Genomic DNA, 18,779 nt, shown 5'->3' with positions numbered 1-18,779 from the left:
GAATGGACTGGTAATATAACCAGGAGGGGGAAAAAAAAAACCCCACAGAATATGCGCCTAAATGCAACTCCCAGTGGAGAAGTAACCCAGACGCTTGTGTCCGCCACCAGTGAGCAGGGGCTAGACAGGGAGGCTTGGGCTGCATGCTTAGGGTAAGGACCAGGCCTGAATGCCCTGAGGACAATCTGAGGGAGCTAATGTGAGACAGCAACCCAAGCTGTGGGATAGCCACAGAGAGGGAGAGGAAAAAAGAGAGAACTTCCCTGCGAAAGTCTCTAACCTGGCCCTCTCACAGAACAAAGGATTGAAAGAATACCAAAGGAGAGCTAGCTGGCTGCATACAGCCTCTCCCCCACCCCTCCCCCGCCGCCCCCCTGCCAGAGGCAGAGAGGCAGGGACACAACAGCCAGAGCCAGAAGGCAAGGGGCAATCTAGGCCCCAGATACTGCATCCTCCACCAAACTGTGAGCAGGCTCCCAGTTGCTAACCACGTCTCCCTAGGATCCTGGAGGACTGACATCTGCCAGTAGGGTCATAGCCTGAGATCAGCTCCCCAGAGGAGATACAAAGCACACCTGAGACTGCTCTCTCGGCACACCCAGGAAACTGAGTGGCAGGGACCAGGGAGGTGATCAAGATGCACGGTCCACCTGGGACAGTGTGCTCACCAAGCACCTCGTCACCTGAGCTGTTGGGACCTGGGAAGGGCACAAAACACATGCCCAAGTGAGTCTGTGCCCTTGTGGAGTACCCAAGAACCTGAACCTGAGCAGCTTAGACCTGGGAAGTGCATAAAACGCAGGGCCAGCTTTGGACAGTATTCCTGCAGAGCAACCTGGAGTCTGAGCAGTGTAGACCCGGAAAACACAGACCACAGTGAGCTGGGGCAAACCCAGTGCGATCCATACACCACGAGCACTCCCCACACATGCCAGTGATACTTGTTTGCAGTGTTCCTCCCTCTCCACAATTGAACAAGTGAGCCTAAATAATGAACACTTTTGCCCCTTTGTGTCAGGACAGAAATTAGACACTGAAGAGACTTACGAACAGGAAGCCAAAATAAATAAAGAGGCGGAAGTGACTCTGGAAGTGACAGGTGCAACAGATTAAAACCCTGTAGTAAACATCGACGAAGCACTGGAAGGGGCCTACAGAGACCTTGGGAAGTACAAGGGGGAAAAGGAACTATCTGAAACTGAACTCACTCCACACTGCCCACAAGAGCTCCAGAGAAATTCCTAGAAGCATTTTTATTATTATCATTAAAACAATTTTTTAAAAGTTCTTTACCATTCCTTTAATTTTCATTTTTATAACCTACTATTACCTTGCAAAAAAGAAACCTTATTTTTAAAGCAAATTTCATATATATATTTTTTATAATTTTTATGACTGATTTTTCTGTTTTTTTTTAATATTGTATTTTTGAGAGTTTAACCTCTACTCTAGATTCTTAATCTTTGCTTTTTGGTATTTGTTATCAATTTTGTACTTTTAAGAATCTAATATTCAGTATCCATTTCCACTTGGGGGTGTGATTACTGGCTTGATTGCTCTCTCCCCTTTCGACTCTCCCTTTTCTCCTCCACATCACCTCTATCTCCTCCCTCTCCCTTCTCTTCTCTACTTAACTCTGTGAATCTCTGGGTGTTCCGGGTTGTGGAGAACACTTAGGGAACTGATTACTGGCTAGACTGCTCTCTCCCGTTTTGACTCCCTGTCTTCTCCTCCTGGTCACATCTACCTCCTTCCTCCCTCTTCTCTTCTCCATGTAACTCTGAACCTCTCTGGGTGTCCCTCACTGTGGAAAATTATTTCACCATTAACCTAGATGTTTTATCATCTTTGCTATATAGATGGAGAAGTCTTGAGGCTATTTTAAGAACAAGACTGAAAGCCAGAGGTAGGAGGCTTAAATCCGAAACTTGAGAACACCAGAGAACTCCTGATTCCAGGGAACATTAATAGACAAGAGCTCATCCCAAACCCTCCATACCTACACTAAAACCAAAGCTCCACCCAAGAGCCAACAAGTTCCAGAGCAACTCATACCACACTAATTCTCTAGCAACACAGGAACATAGCCCTGAGCATTAAAACATGGGCTGCCCTAAGCCTTGCCAAATCCATAGACACTTCAAAACTCACTACTAGACACTTCACTGCACTCTAGAGAAAAGAGATCCAGCTCTACCCACCAGAACACAGAAGCAAGCTCCCCTAACCAGGAGAGCTTGACAAGCCACTAGTCCAATCCCACCCACAGGGAGCAAGATCCACAATAAAGAGGAATCATAAACTTCCAGCCTACAGAAAGGCCACCCCAAAAACAGCAATCTAAACAAAATGAAAAGGCTGAGAAATATTCAACAGGTAAAGGAACATAATAAATGCCCACCAAACCAAACAAAAGAGGAAATAGGGAGTCTACCTGAAAAAATTCAGAATAATGATAGTAAAGATGATCCCAAATCTTGAAAACAAAATGGAGTTACAGATAAATAGACTAGAGATAAGGATTGAGAAGATACAAGAAATGTTTAACAAGAACCTAGAAGAAATAATACAGTCAATCATTAGTGAATAATACAATAACTGAGATCAAAAGCACTCTGGAGGGAACAAACAGTAGAATAACTGAGGCAGAAGATAGGATAAGTGAGGCGGAAGATAGAATAAATGAAGCAGAGAAGAGAAAAGAAAAAAGACTTAAAAAAAAATGAGGACAACTTCAGAGACCTCTGGGAAAATGTTAAACACCCTAACATTCAATCAGATGTCCGAAAAGAAGACAAAAAGAAAGGGTATGAGAAAAAACTTGAGGAGATAATAGTTGAAAATTTCCCTAAAATGGGGAAGGAAATAGCCACCCAAGCCCAAGAAACCCAGAGTGTCCCAAACAGGATAAACCTAAGGTGAAACACCCCAAGACACATATTATTCAAATTAATGAAGATCAAACACAAAGAGCAAATATTAAAAGCAGCAAGGGAAAAGCAACAAATAATACACAAGGGGATCCCCATAAGGGTAGCAGCTGATCTTTCAATAGAAACTCTTCAGGTCAGAAGGGAATGGCAGGACATACTTAAAGCCACGAAAGAGAAAAATCTACAACCCAGATTACTATACTCAGCAAGGATCTCATTCAAATATGAAGGAGAAATCAAAAGCTTTACAGACAAGCAAAAGCTGAGAGAATTCAACACCACCAAACCAGCTCTTCAACAATTGCTGAAGGATCTTCTCTAGAGAGGAAACACAGAAATGGTTTATTATAAACTCAAACCCAAAACAACAAAGTAAATGGCAATGGAGTCATACTTATCAATAATAACTTTAAATGTAAATAGGCTGAAGGCCCCAACTAAAAGACAAGGACTGGCTGAACAGATACAAAAACAAGACCCCTATATATTCTGTCTACAAGAGACCCACCTCAAAACAAGGGACACATACAGACTGAAAGTGAAGGGCTGGAAAAAGATATTTCATGCAAATGGAGACCAAAAGAAAGCAGGAGTATTAATACGCATATCAGATAGAACAAACTTTGAAATAAAGGCCATGAAAAGAGATAAAGAAGGACACTACATAATGATGAAAGGATCAATCTGAGAAGAAGATATAACAATTATAAATATATATGCACCCAACATAGGTGCACTGCAACATGTAAGGCAAATGTTAACAAGTATGAAAGGGGAAATTAACAATTAACATGTTAATAGTGGGAGACTTTAATATGCCACTCACACCTATGGACAAATCAACCAAACAGGAAATTAGGAAGGAAACACAAACTTTAAATGATACAGTTAGATCTAATTTATATCTGTAAGACATTTCACCTCCAAACAATGAATTTCACCTTCTTCTCAAGTGCACACGGAACATTCTCCAGGATAAATCACATCCTGGGCCATAAATCTAGCCTTGGTAAATTCAAAGACATTGAAATCATTTCAAGCGTCTCTTCTGATCACAATGCAGTAAGATTAGAGGTCAACTACAGGAAAAAACTATTAAAAATACAAAAATATGGAGGCTGAACAACACGCTTCTGAATAACCAAAAAATCATGGAAGAAATCAAAAAAGAAATCAAAATATGCAAAGAAACGAATGAAAATGAAAACACGGCAACCCAAAACCAGTGGGATTCAGTAAAAGCAGTGCTAAGGAAAAGGTTCATAGCAATACAAGCTTACCTCAAGAAACAAGAGAAAAATCAAATAAATAACCTAACTTTATACCTAAAGCAACTAGAAAAAGAAGAAATGAGGAACCCCAGGGTTAGTAGAAGGAAAGAAATAATAAAAATTAGGGCAGAAATAAATGCAAAAGAAACAAAAGAGACTATGGCAAAAATCAACAAAACTAAAAGCTCGTTCTTCGACAAGATAAATAAAATAGACAAACCATTAGCCAAATTCATCAAGAAAAAAAGGGAGAAGAATCAAATCAACAAAATTAGAAATGAAAATGGAGAAATCACAACAGATAACACAAAGGATCATAAGAGACTACTATCAGCAACCACATGACAATAAAAAGGACAACTTGGAAGAAATGGATGAATTCTTAGAAAAGTACAACCTTCCGAAACTGAACCAGGAAGAAATAGAAAATCTTAACAGACCAATCACAAGCATGGAAATCGAAACTGTAATCAAAAATCTTCCAACAAACAAAAGCCCAGGACCAGATGGCTTCACAGGTGAATTCTACCAAAAATTTAGAGAAGAGATAACACCTATCCTACTCAAACTCTTTCAGAAAACTGCAGAGGAAAGTAAACTGCCAAACTCATTCTATGAGGCCACTATCACCCTAATACAAAAACCAGACAAAGATGCCAAAAAAAAAAGAAAACTACAGGCCAGTATCACTGATGAATGCAGATCCAAAAGTCCTCAAAAAATTCTAGCAAACAGAATCCAACAACATATTAAAAAGATCATACGTTATGACCAAGTGGGCTTTATCCCAGGGATGCAAGGATTCTTCAATATTCACAAATCAATCAATGTGATATACCACATCAACAAATTGAAAGATAAAAACCATATGATTATCTTAATAGATGCAGATAAAACCCTCCAGAAAGCAGGCACAGAAGGAAAACACCTCAACATAATAAAAGCCATATATGATAAAACCACAGCAAACATTATCCTCAATGGAGAAAAACTGAAAGCATTCCCCCTAAAGTCAGGAACAAGACAAGGGTACCCACTCTCACCACTACTATTCAACATAGTTTTGGAAGTTTTAGCCACAGCAATCAGAGAAGAAAAAGAAGAGGAATCCAAATTGGAAAAGAAGTAAAACTCTCTTTGCAGATGACATTATCCTCTACATAGAAAACCATAAATACACCACCAGAAAATTACTAGAGCTAATCAATGAATATAGTAAAGTTGTAGGATATAAAATTAATACACAGAAATCCCTTGCATTCCTATACAGTAACAGAAAAAACAGAAAGAGAAATTAAGGAAACAATTCCATTCACCATTGCGAGGAAAATAATGAATCAATCTAGCTAAAGAAACAAAAAAGATCTATATATAGAAAACTATAAAACACTGATGAAAGAAATCAAAGATGACACAAATAGTTGAAGAAATATACCGTGTTGATGGATCAGAAGAATCAATGTAGTGAAAATAAGTATAAACCCAAAGCAATCTATAGATCAATGCAATCCCTATCAAGACACCAACAGTATTTTTCACAGAACTAGAAAAAGTAATTTCACAATTTGTATGGAAATACAAAACACTTCAAATAGCCAAAGCAACCTTGAGAAAGAAGAATGCAACTGGAGGAATCAACTTGCCTGACTTCAGACTATACTACAAAGCTACAGTCATCAAGACAGTATGGTACTGGCACAAAGACAGAAATATAGATCAATGGAACAAAATAGAAAGCCCAGAGATAAATCTATGCACCTATGGACACCTTATCTTTGACAAAGGAGGCAAGAATATACAATGGAATAAAAACAATCTCTTTAACAAGTGGTTTTGGGAAAACTGGTCAACCACTTGTAAAAGAATGAAACTAGAATACTTTCTAAAGCCATATACAAAATAAACTCAAAATGGATTAAAGATCTAAATGTTAGACCAGAAACTATAAAACTCCTAGAGGAAAACATAGGAAAAACATTCTCTGACATAAATCATAGCAGGATCCTTTTAAGCAAAAATAAACAAATAGGACCTAATTAAACTTAAAAGCTTTTGCACAACGAAGGAAACTATAAGCAAGATGAAAAGACAGCCTTCCGAATGGGAGAAAATAACAGTAAACCAAGCAACTGACAAAGAATTAATTTCAAAAATATACAAGCAGTTCATGCAGCTCAATAACAGAAAAATGACCCAATCAAAAAATGGGCCAAAGAATCAAACAAACATTTCTCCAAAGAAGACATATAGATTGGCTAATCAACAAATGAAAAGATGCTCAACATCACTCATTATCAGAAAAATGCAAATCAAAACCACAAGAGGTACCATCTCACACTGGTGAGAATGGCTGCCATCAAAAAGTCTACAAACAATAAATGTTGGAGAAGGTGCAGAGAAAAGGGAACCCTCTTATACTGTTGGTGGGAATGCAAACTAGTACAGCCACTATGGAGAACAGTGTGGAGATTTCTTAAAAAACTGGAAACAGAACTGCCATACGACTCAACAATCCCACTGCTGGGCATACACATTGAGGAAACCAGAACTTAAAGAGACACATGTACCCCAGTGTTCATCGCAGCACTGTTTATAATAGCCAGGACATAGAAGCATCCTAGATGTCCACTGGCAGAGAATGGTTAAGAAAGCTGTGGTACATATACACAATGGGATATTACTCAGCTATTAAAAAGAACACATTTGAATCAGTTCTAATGAGGTGGATGAAACTGGAGCCTATTATACAGAATTAAGTTAGAAAGAAAAACAACAATACAGTATACTAATGCATATATATGGAGTTTAGAAAGATGGTAACAATGACCCTATATGCGAGACAGCAAAAGGGTCACAGATATAAAGAACAGACTTTTGGAGTCTGTGGGAGAAGCCGAGGGTGGAATGATTTGAGAGAATAGCACTGAAGCATGTCTACTGCCATATGTGAAATAGATCACCAGTCCAAGTTCGATACATGAAACAGGGCACTCAATGCCGGTGCACTGGGACAACCCTGAGGCATGGGATGGGGAGGGAGGGAGGTGGGAGGGGGGTTCAAGATGGGGGACACATGTACACCCATGACTGAGTCATGTCAATGTATGGCAAAAACCACTACAATACTGTAATGTAATTAGCTTTCAATTAAAATAAATTATTAAAAAAAGAAAAGAAAGGATAATATCTCAATAGATGTCTTTGGTAATTAAATGAGATGATGGTACTTTGGGGCTAGGGAAGTTGTAAGTGATTCTTGGTTTTGATTTTTTTGTTTCAAAGTATTTTACCATTGGGAAGTACATCTTTTTCAGAACAATTTTAACTTACAGAAACTACGTAAGCTATCTTTTAATCAAATATCAATGCTTACCAAACATTCTATTCAGGTGAAATGTTGTTTCAGTTATTAAAAAAAATACTGTTACCTAATATAACCATAAACCTTGATGGAGCTGACCTAGTTTTACAGATACATTAACTGGTCTCTTTTACATATAAATTTGAGAACCACTGTCCAGAATAAATGCTGCAGAGCAGTTTCACTTAGTTGCTAATTTGCAGCGGTGGTAGTGAGGGAATGGAGTGGCACCCCACTTTTGAAAGCAGTAAATACATGGGATTTATTTTAAATCCAGATAGAAAAACAGTTAATGATATATAAATAAAACTATGCTTTACAGTTATAATTACTTCAAAAGTAATCATATGTAAATAACTTGGCAAAATGCTTTAGCAATTACAGAGGCATGATTTTGACAGATGATAATATTGCTAGACAATGAGAATTGTTAAAAAATATGGATATCTCCTGTTTTACAGTGCTGCAAAATGAAGGTAATGAACTGAGATTTTCAGTTAACATAAAATGAAAGTGAAAGTGAAGTCGCTCAGTCGTGTCCAACTCTTTGCAACCCCGTGGACTATAGCCAGCCAGGCTCCTCTGTCCATGGGACTCTCCAGGCAAGAATACTGGAGTGGGTTGCCATTTCCTTCTCCAGGGGATCTTCCCAACCCAGGGATTGAACCCGGGTCTCCTGCATTGCAGGCAGACACTTTATCCTCTGAGCCACCAGGGAAGCTAAGTAGTTCATAATAAAGCATTCTAAATCTGTTTAACAGTTTTGGAAGTGCAAATCTAAGATAATATCCATAACCAAATTATTGAATCTTGGTGAATTTAACAGTACTCTGTATAACAATGAAAACATTTTTGTTGGAGTCATCTATTACTTTCATGATAATTTTCACTAAAAAAACACCATATTTTATGTCAGTGGTTTATTAGCAAAGACACTTAACTTATATAAATTAAATGGCCTTTAAAATTTTACAGTGCCCTTCCTTGACAGGCAATTATTTCATGCAAGCTGATTAAGTTAAATACAACAAGGTAACAGAGTGAGTGAATCTACTTCATTCTAGCACTTATCCAAAAGTTCATTCATGAAAAGTTCTAAAATTCTACAGTAAGTAAAGTCGACATGTGAACATGTTTCAAACTAATGTTTAAAATATTGTTATGTTGGTACTTAAGGAGTACAAGCATTAATATTAGTCATTTCAACTAACATTCATTCATGATCCCTTTTATTTTTAATCCCAATTTATGTTTTTTTTTAATCCCAATTTATGGGTTTTTTTAATCCCTCTTTATGGTTTTTTTTTTTTTTTCTGTTGTTTCTTTTACTTGAATTTTTTGTACTTCTAGTTTTGATCAACAGTCACATGCCCTTTCTCCAGGTCTTTTTTCTTTGGTTGTGTCTTGTGGCTTGTGGGTGCCATCCAAGAATGGAACCTGGGCCAAGGCAGTGAAAGCGCTGAGTCCTAACCACCAGACCGCCAGGGAATTCCCCACGTCCTTATTTTTTATTTAAAAGAATTAACCTGACATGTGGGTAATAATAAATACACATAAATATAGCATGAAGTTGGAAGGACCCATGGAGCCTAATGTTTCATGCCAATATTCACTTCTCTAAAAACCTGCCACCATCTTTGGTATTCTTAGGTTTCCTCTTGTTGAGGCTGTTGAGTTCCTCAATCTTGGCATTTTTGTCACTAACTCCTTAACTTCTCAGCATTTGAAGATAACACATTTGACAAATTTGGTACCTCAAGTTATTTGTTTTGTAACTATATCTCATATCTATTGAACCTTAACTTCAAATGTCAGTGGACTTAAGTTTCATTGTTCTTAAATTGAATGCAGTATTCTTACATATGTTTTGGTTCACGCTGCATCAATATATGACTTAACAATGAAAGGCATCCCCTATTCTATACCAAGAAGCCAATGGCCATGTAACTTTCTAGTGGATTCTATACTCTGTCTAGTACATCAGCTCCAAACACAACTGGGTTCGTAGGATTTGGGGAGTGCTGCACTTCAAGTACTGCCCCAGTTTCCTACAGATGGTCAGTGTTCTCTGAAGTCCAGATCTTTGTGATGGCACACAAGGACAAGAAGGCAAAGAAACAACAGCAGACTCCACACTCCACTCCTTAACCCCTAGCACTTACTGGCTCTGCACTTTTTTTGTGTGTTTTAGGAGAGATTTAGCCAGAAGTTTGAAATGCCTAAAAGTACTCCTGTGGAAATCAGAAGTATGAAGTTGGATATAACTGCAATTACTTTAAAAAACAGAAATATCAAAGCTGAAAATAAAGGTTAGAATTCAACTGTATATAGTTGGCACTGAAGCCATGAGACTGGATAAGCTTATAGAAAGAAAAAGGGAGAGAAGGACAAGAGTGGAGGACAGGAGGTGGTATAAGTGAAGGAACCTGAGGAGGCATGTCCAGTGAGATAGGAGGACAAATCAGGAAAATGGTTTCAGAAAGGCCAAGAGAAACAGATACCTCAGGAAGATAGAAGTGGACAACAGTGACCAATGCAGCTGAGATGAGATGTCAGAGAAGATGCAAGTGGAGAAAAGATCACTGGCCTTTATACAAGAGCCACTGGTGACTTTGCCAAGAGCCAGAATGGAGCATTCTCTATAGAGAGAAGAACATGTAGGGTAGGGAAGTGAAGACAATGCCTACAAATGAGTCTTAGGTCAGGACCTGCATATACAGAGTGATCTTAAAGGAAATTATACACAGAATACTTTCGTTATGGAAGTAATGAACACACCGGGGCACCCTATTTTCATTAATTACTCTGTCCAAGAGAATAAGGGGCAACAACCAAAAAAGTGGCTAAAAGAGATTCCTTTTCCAGTTCTTAAGTGTCAGCTGAGAAACTGGAACATCTGTAAGGAAACAATTTCACTCCATTCTCACTCATTAATATGGGCGGATGAAGCCTAATAACACATGGGGTGGCAGAGAGCAGGAGTTCAGTCAGTATCAAAGAATTGGATGGATAGTTACATAAGTGAAATCCCATAGGTCCTTATTAGCTCATGTGCTTAATTTTCTGGGTGGTTTTGAAGACTTAATAGTGAGAGGTATGTGAAGGGTTTCCAACAAAATGTCTAGCACACGTCTGGTATTCATTTTTCCAATTCCTGGTACATCCAAAAATTGTCTCCACACTCAAGTTCAATGGTGAGAGAGAATATCTATTGTTTAGCAAGATACTGAAGATGCTTCTTCACCCAAATCCTGACAGCTAAATCTCCATTCAGCCAGGCTTCTCAGGCTCACCGCACCTAATTCTCACGGCATCTGAGTCCTTCCCTTTCTGTAAGTACCTCCAATAGATTCTATGGACAAGAGGCATCACAAAGACAACTTTGAAACAAGCAAGCAGACAGGCCAACTCCATCCACCCACCAGCTGCTCTGGTAGCGAGGTTCCCCAGTGTGCAAAGTGACACACTGAAATGGGGGAGGAGACAGAAGAGTCAGAGAAACAGGCCCCAAAGGAAACCCGCCTCTCTCTGGAGCTCACAAAAGCTCTGGGTTACCGTCGGCTGCAAACTGCTGCTCTCCTGGCTGCAAGTCTTGCCGGAAGTCATTCTCCTCATCTGAGTCATCTGGGTGATGGTGGTTGTTGTCGTGGATGTTGGCATTATTCTGGGCATTATTATCATTGTCATTGTTGGAGTTCTGATTGCTAACAAGGGCCGAGGAAACCCCAATTCCTGTGCCTGCACTCAGACCAACCCGAGCACAGCCCTGAAGCAAGACGAAACCACATGCTTATTAATTTGGATTAGAATAAAACACTAGTTTTAATATTCCTTCATTTCATCTTTACATAGAATACTTATATAGCACTTTATGAAATACTTTCACCTATTCATAAAGAACCTCATTTAAGACCCACAACACCTCAAGTAAGACAAAGTTATTAGTCTTGATTTACAGATGACGACATGCACAATGGGAAGGGATCCGCCCAACAGTACATGACCAGTATGTGGTACAGCCGAGACTTGAAACCCAATAATTTGTCCTCAAGCCCTGAGTTTTCCCTACTATATAGCACCGCTGAACTTTCCCTACTATATGGCACTGCTTCAACAGTGAGGGTATAACCATTAAGAATTGACAAGAGAGAACCTAATTCATTGAAACATTAAGTTTCTATTACAATAAGTTAAGATTCTACATACATTAAGAAGTTTTAAAATAACATTTTGTACAACTGGGCAACTTCAGATTTCCCCAGATATGCGACTGAATAGAAAAAGTAGCAGCAAAAGAACACATCCAAAATAAGTTCCTAATCCTTACTTCTATTTTGGGTTCCTAATTCGAGATCTAATCTTTCAACTAACTACTCTAGGTAATAATTTTTGCTTTAGCTCAGATTTCCACCTTTGCTCTTATCTTAACTTTATAAACCTGATGGAGACAGCTTTCCACTTACTTTTTTCTTTATCTGGAAGCCCCTTAGTATTCACTCACAAGAACATATGGCCATCCATTATTATAACCTTTATGCCTTCCTTCACTGAGGCTGGCGGTAAAAAGTCATATTATATCATTTGTAAAGGCATATCATTAGGGAAAAAAATTACTTAGGTTGTTTTCTTGATTACAAAACTCTCTCAAATGTGACTTACTTTGGGTGGTTCACGGAACATTTGGTCCAGTGAAATAAACTCCAGGCTGGGCAACAATTCAATAAACTGGCCGAAGGAGTCCAGCTTCAAAGCATGGCAACGCACTAAGTTGATATCAACCAATCGAGTCCACCTTGAGTGGTCTGTTGAAGAAATGACATGGCCAGAGAAAATATGTAACTAACACTTTCTCCATTACTCATGAATTTTGCCATAGGTCACAAAGACTTTCAAACCCATTTTCTTTGTGTAAATTTTATCTTATTTCATGATCTCTACCACTTAATGACTCTAAACTATGATGTCTCCTTACCCAGTTTTACAAGAACCAGATGGATTGGAAATCATTAACTTGAAAGTAAGTCTGTCTTTGTTTAAATGTGATTCACTTAAAACCTACATGCCTATTTAACAACAGGACACTAGTTAAAAGAAATGTTGGTGTATTCCTTTAATAAAACATTATGCAGCTACTAAAAGAATGAAGAACTGAATAAGCTTGCTAACATGGAGAGCTCTCCAAAATATTTTCAGTGCAAAATACAAGTTACAGGACAATGTATATACATAGTAAGGTCCTTCTGTATACATAAATCATTTTTAAATGCTATACATGTATAGGCTGCAAATGCACAAAATAACCTGTCCAGAAGAATACACAAGAAACCATTGATGGTGGTTACCTTTGAGAAGAGGAGGCCTTTCATTTTGTACCTTTCTGTACTGTTTGATACTGTTTATCAAATGCATGTATTACTTTTAGTTTTTAAGTGTTAACAGGAATTCTGAGTGATGGGATTTAGGCCATTTTTTATTTTCTTCTTTATACTCTTCTGTATTTAAGAAAACAAACAAACCAAAAACCCAATAAATGTTATTTTTTAAAAGTGATCTATGCCGGCTACAATCTAAAGTTTGTACTTTCCAATAGCTTCCTGGTGCAGCTGGGCAAGGGGTAGAACTTCTCTTCTCATGGGTGAGACATGGCCATTCTAATGAGTGATCTTAGCAGAAGCTCAGGAACCCTGCAGTAGGTCTGGAGGTGGGTTTTGTGTGGAGCTGTAGTATCCGTGTGTGATGGCTCAGACAGCTGTCAGGGTTGGTTTGCAGCTGTCAGTGAGAGGGCCTGGTTTGGTACGAGGGTGTCAAAATGAAAAGTCTCTAGCTCTGACTTTATTAAAGGCTTGTGAATTTAGGTATTTAACAAGTGCCTTAAAAAAAATAAATAGCATTACTCTCTTGCGAGGGACAGGGAGCGGAATAAAACTTCTCTCATAAGGAAAAATACCAAGAGCAAAAGTCACACTTCTGTACCCAAGGGATCAGGCAGGCAGATATCATCTGAAGTAGCCTAAAATTTTAAGGTAATAGAAAATTTCACTACATGTTTAGTATGTCACTTAACTGAAGCTTTAAAAATACATACATACCTACTTTGTCTGTTCAGATGATATGCCATTTTAAGGTAACACAGAGAAAACAACCATAATATCCCAGGCAACAATTCCTAAGCTTAATTTTACATGCCCGGCCCAAAGAAACACATGTAACAATTAGTGTGACTGAATCTATAATCTCGACAAGTGCAAATTTCTAGGCAGAGAAACTCCAAAGTTCGAAGAGGCGTTGAAAGTATTTCCAACTCAGTTATCAAAGGCTCCCAGAGCTTCTATGAACAATATATATAAAAATCAACATTTTACATGAGGAATGTTAATTAATGCCATACAGAAAACAAAGATATGTATTATTTTGACACCAATAAAATATACCTGTACTTAAGATATAGTACCTGAGATCCAATTATATGGGTTATGTAGATGGGGGCAATTATAAATTGCCAGATATTTGATACAGGAGAAAACTTCATTGACTGCCTTCATCCCTATATCAGTGATAATACCAGGATTTTCCACCACATCAGCCAAACCATACTTCACCAGATCTGCATTAGCCATTCTGCCTAGAAATAAATTTAAAAAACAAAAGATTCTTAAGTGTCATGGAATCTTGATAACTTGTCAACTCTTTAACATCCAGTATGATTACTCTCTATGACTGTCCTGCTTCATCTGTCCATCGTCAGGTTCAGATACAATCTTAGGTTAGGTATTCTGTACAAACAGTAGCCTTTATTTTGAAAAATAAAAAAATTTATGTTAAAAGTTAAGGGACAGCTAGCAGATTATTTTCAATCGTTTAGAAAAGGAAAACAGAATGTGAAGCCTTAAACCAAAACTGATGGATATATTGTACCGGTTTACATTTATGGTGAAGTTTTATTGGCTTTTAAAGAGGAAAATAAAATCTTAAAAATGTAACTCTCTGAGACTTCCCTGGTGGCTCAGTGGTAAAGAAACTACCCTGCAATGCAAGGGATGTGGGTTTGATTCCTGGTTGGGGAAATAAGATACTACATGCCATGGAGCAACTAAACCCACAACCACAGCTGGTGTGCGGCGATGCACTAAAAGATCTCACACGACACAACAATCTAGACCGGACAGCCAAATTAATTAATTAATTATTTAAAATGTAACTTTCCCTTGGTAAGGATAATGTTTTTCGAGTCAGGTGTGGCCATGTGTAGAGAAGAGTAAACTTTGAGAATCTGCATCCGTTTTTAGAACTATGGTTCAGTTCAGTTCAGTTGCTCAGTCAGGTCTGACTCTTTGCAACCCCATGAATCTCAGCACAACAGGCCTCCCTGTCCATCACCAACTCCCGGAGTTCACTCAGACTCAAGTCCATCGAGTCCATGATGCCATCCAGCCATCTCATCCTCTGTCGTCCCCTTCTTCTCCTGCTCCCAATCCCTCCCAACATCAGAGTCTTTTCCAGTGAGTCAACTCTTCGCATGAAGTGGCCAAAGTACTGGAGTCTCAGCTTTAGCATCATTCCTTCCAAAGAAATCCCAGGGCTGATCTCATCCAGAATGGACTGGTTGGATCTCCTTGCAGTCCAAGGGACTCTCAAGAGTCTTCTCCAACACCACAGTTCAAAAGCATCAATTCTTCGGTGCTCAGCCTTTTTCATAGTCCAACTCTCACATCCATACAGGACCACAGGAAAAACCATAGCCTTGACTAGATGAAGCATAGTCGGTAAAGTGATGTCTCTGCTTTTGAATATGCTATCTAGGTTGGTCATAACTTTTCTTCCAAGGAGTAAGCGTCTTTTAATTTCATAGCTGCAGTCACCATCCGCAGTGATTTTGGAGCCCAAAAAAATAAAGTCTGACGCTGTTTCCACTGTTTCCCCATCTATTTCCCATGAAGTGATGGGACCAGATGCTATGATCTTAGTTTTCTGAATGTTGAGCTTTAAGCCAACTTTTTCACTCTCCTCTTTCACTTTCATCAAGAGGATTTTTAATTCCTCTTCACTTTCTGCCATAAGGGTGGTGTCATCTGCATATCTGAGGTTATTAATATTTCTCCCGGCAATCATGATTCCAGCTTGTGTTTCTTCCAGTCCAGCATTTCTCATGATGTACTCTGCATAGAAGTTAAATAAGCAGGGTGACAATATACAGCCTTGACAGACTCCTTTTTCTATTTGGAACCAGTCTGTTGTTCCATGTCCAGTTCTAACTGTTGCTTCCTGACCTGCATATAGGTTTCTCAAGAGGCAGGTCAGGTGGTCTGGTATTCACATGTCTTTCAGAATTTTCCACAGTTTATTGTGATCCACACAGTCAAAGGCTTTGGCATAGTCAATAAAGCAGAAATAGATGTTTTTCTGGAACTCTCTTGCTTTTTCGATGATCCAGTGGATGTTGGCAATTTGATCTCTGGTTCCTCTGCCTTTTCTAAAACCAGCTTGAACATCAGGAAGTTCACGGTTCATGTATTGCTGAAGCCTGGCTTGGAGAATTTTGAGCATTACTTTACTAGCATGTGAGATGAGTGCAATTGTGCGGTAGTTTGAGCATTCTTTGGCATTGCCTTTCTTTGGGATTGGAATGAAAACTGACTTTTTCCAGTCCTGTGGCCGCTGCTGAGTTTTCCAAATTTGCTGGCATATTGAGTGCAGCACTTTCACAGCATCATCTTTCAGGATTTGAAATAGGTTTACTGGAATTCCATCACCTTCACTAGCTTTGTTCATAGTGATGATTTCTAAGGTCCACTTGACTTCACATTCCAGGATGTCTGGCTGTAGGTGAGTGATCACACCATCGTGATTATCCGGGTCATGAAGATCCTTTCTGTACAGTTCTGTGTATTCTTGCCACCTCTTCTTAGTATCTTCTGCTTCCGTTAGGTCCATACCATCTCCGTCCTTTATCAAGCCCAACTTTGCATGAAATGTTCCCTTGCTATCTCTAATTTTCTTGAAGAGATCTCTAGTCTTTCCCATTCTGTTCTTTTCCTCTATTTCTTTGCACTGATCACTGAAGAAGGCTTTCTTATCTCTTCTTGCTATTCCTTGGAATTCTGCATTCAGATGCTTATATCTGTCCTTCTCTCCTTTGCTTTTTGCCTGTCTTCTTTTCACAGCTATTTGTAACACCTCCCCAGACAGCCATTTTGCTTTTTTGCATTTCTTTTTCATGGGGATGGATCCCTGTTTCCTGTACAATGTCACGAACCTCATTCCATAGTTCATCAGGCACTCTGTCTATCAGATCTAGGCCCTTAAATCTATTTCTCACTTTCACTGTATAATCATAAGGGATTTGATTTAGGTCATACCTGAATGGTCTAGCAGTTTTCCGTACTTTCTTCAATTTAACTCTGAATTTGGTAATAAGGAGTTCATGATCTGAGCCACAGTCAGCTCCAGGTCTCGTTTTTGTTGACTGTATAGAGCTTCTCCATCCTTGGCTGCAAAGAATATAAGCAATCTGATTTCGGTGTTGACCATCTGGTGATGTCCATGTGTAGAGTCTTCTCTTGTGTTGTTGGAAGAGGTTGTTTGCTATGACCAGTGCATTTTCTTGGCAAAACTCTATTAGTCTTTGCCCTGCTTCATTCCACATTCCAAGGCCAAATTCGCCTGTTACTCCAGGTGTTTCTTGACTTCCTACTTTTTCATTCCATTCCTCTATAATGAAAAGGACATCTCTTTTGGGTGTTAGTTCTAAAAGGTTTTGTAGCTCTTCATAGAACCGTTCAACTTCAGCTTCTTCAGCATCACTAGTTGGGGCATAGACTTGGATTACTGTGATATTGAATGGTTTGCCTTGGAAATGAAGAGAGATCATTCTGTCGTTTTTGAGAGTGCATCTAAGTACTATGGTATTAGTTAGTAAATATTTCTACCTTAGAGCATTTTTGAGAGTGCATCCAAGAACTGTGGTATTGGTTAGTAAATATTTATACCTTAGAGAGTGGACTTTTAACTCAGACAGACACATCCATTCTCTGTCCTTCAAGGTCTTAGGGTCTACTGTCTTGTCAGAGAGTAGGGGTTGGGTTTAGCAAAAAATGATCCGCCAGTCTAGATTATGCCACAGGATATCACACGGTGTCTCTTGCTTCCTATTATTATTCCTGCCACCTGCCTGACCTTTACTCTATAGGATGGTCCACTTTACTATGAGCAATTTGAAGGAAAACTAGACTCTGCCTAGTTAGTTGGCAGTTACATTTTCAATGTCCAGCCTAATACTGGGATATAGGAACCCAATAAATGTCTCTCACAATCCCAGCAATCAAAACTGACACAAACTACAAAGAAAACACTGTTGCTCTGGTGAAGCTGTCCTGCCCATTACTGGGATTTACTCCCAACTCTTTAAATTTCTCTTTCCATGTAATTCGTGGTCTCGCTCCTAGGGTCCCTGTTTTTTGTATTTACTGGCATTCTTGGACATTTCACCTTAACCGATTCTTCATAATTTTGCTGAGAAATACTCTTTTAGTCTCCTGGTAAAAACTTTGTTCTTGCCCTGTGAAGTATAATTTGCCTTCTCCCTTATGATCAGGTTCATCTTGAACTGATCCCAAGTGGGTGTTTCCAGCATTACTGCTGCAGCCTAGCACGATAAATCCATGTCTTACATTCATTCCTTTGAGATCTGTTTCTATTTTTAGGGTCTCCTGATTGTCACACTTCTTCAGAATCCTGATTACATCACCTAGGACTTAGATTGTTTCTTTTTCCTTCAGCCCAGAGGTCAGCTAGAAGTAAAAGCTACCATTTACTGAATTTTTTTTTTTTTTGAGATTGATTTATTTATGGCTACACTGGGTCTTCTTGCTACACACAGGCTTTCTCTAATTGTGGTGAGCTCTGCTTTGTTAAGGTGCTTTGAGCTACTCTGAGTGGGGCTCCTCTTTGCTGTGGTGCATGGGCTTCTCATTGTGGTAGCTTCCCATAGAGCACAGGCTCTAGGGCACTTGGGCTCCATCACTTGTGGCTCGAGGGCTCCAGAGTGCTGGCTCAGTAGTTGCGGCACACAGACTTAGTTGCTCAGAGGCATGTGGGATCTTCCCAGACCAGGGATCGAACCCACATCCCTGCATTGGCTCTTTACCACTGAGCCACCAGGGAAGCCCTACTGAGCGCTTTCTAAGTGTAAGAGATTATAAAAGTCCATCTTTTCTC

General features: G+C 39.1%; 1 protein-coding gene across 5 annotated transcripts in view; it reads right to left on the bottom strand.

The window, feature by feature from the left end:
• The window catches only part of FBXO38 (F-box protein 38), a 67,054-nt gene that overhangs the window by 20,616 nt on the left and 27,659 nt on the right, over window positions 1-18,779 (bottom strand). For all 5 annotated transcript variants that reach the window (XM_069592366.1, XM_069592369.1, XM_069592371.1 and 2 more), the window contains exons 10-12: window positions 14,017-14,187; window positions 12,225-12,367; window positions 11,121-11,331 (exon numbers count right to left, since the gene is read on the bottom strand). In XM_069592366.1, coding sequence (XP_069448467.1) covers window positions 11,121-11,331; window positions 12,225-12,367; window positions 14,017-14,187 — 525 coding nt within the window. The remainder of the gene's footprint in view (window positions 1-11,120; window positions 11,332-12,224; window positions 12,368-14,016; window positions 14,188-18,779) is intronic.

Source organism: Ovis canadensis, chromosome 5, assembly GCF_042477335.2.
Source record: "Ovis canadensis isolate MfBH-ARS-UI-01 breed Bighorn chromosome 5, ARS-UI_OviCan_v2, whole genome shotgun sequence".
In the NCBI taxonomy this organism is placed as follows: Eukaryota; Metazoa; Chordata; class Mammalia; order Artiodactyla; family Bovidae; genus Ovis; species Ovis canadensis.
The sequence above is the reverse complement of the archived record's forward strand: the minus strand, read 5'-3'. Positions and strand labels throughout refer to the sequence as shown.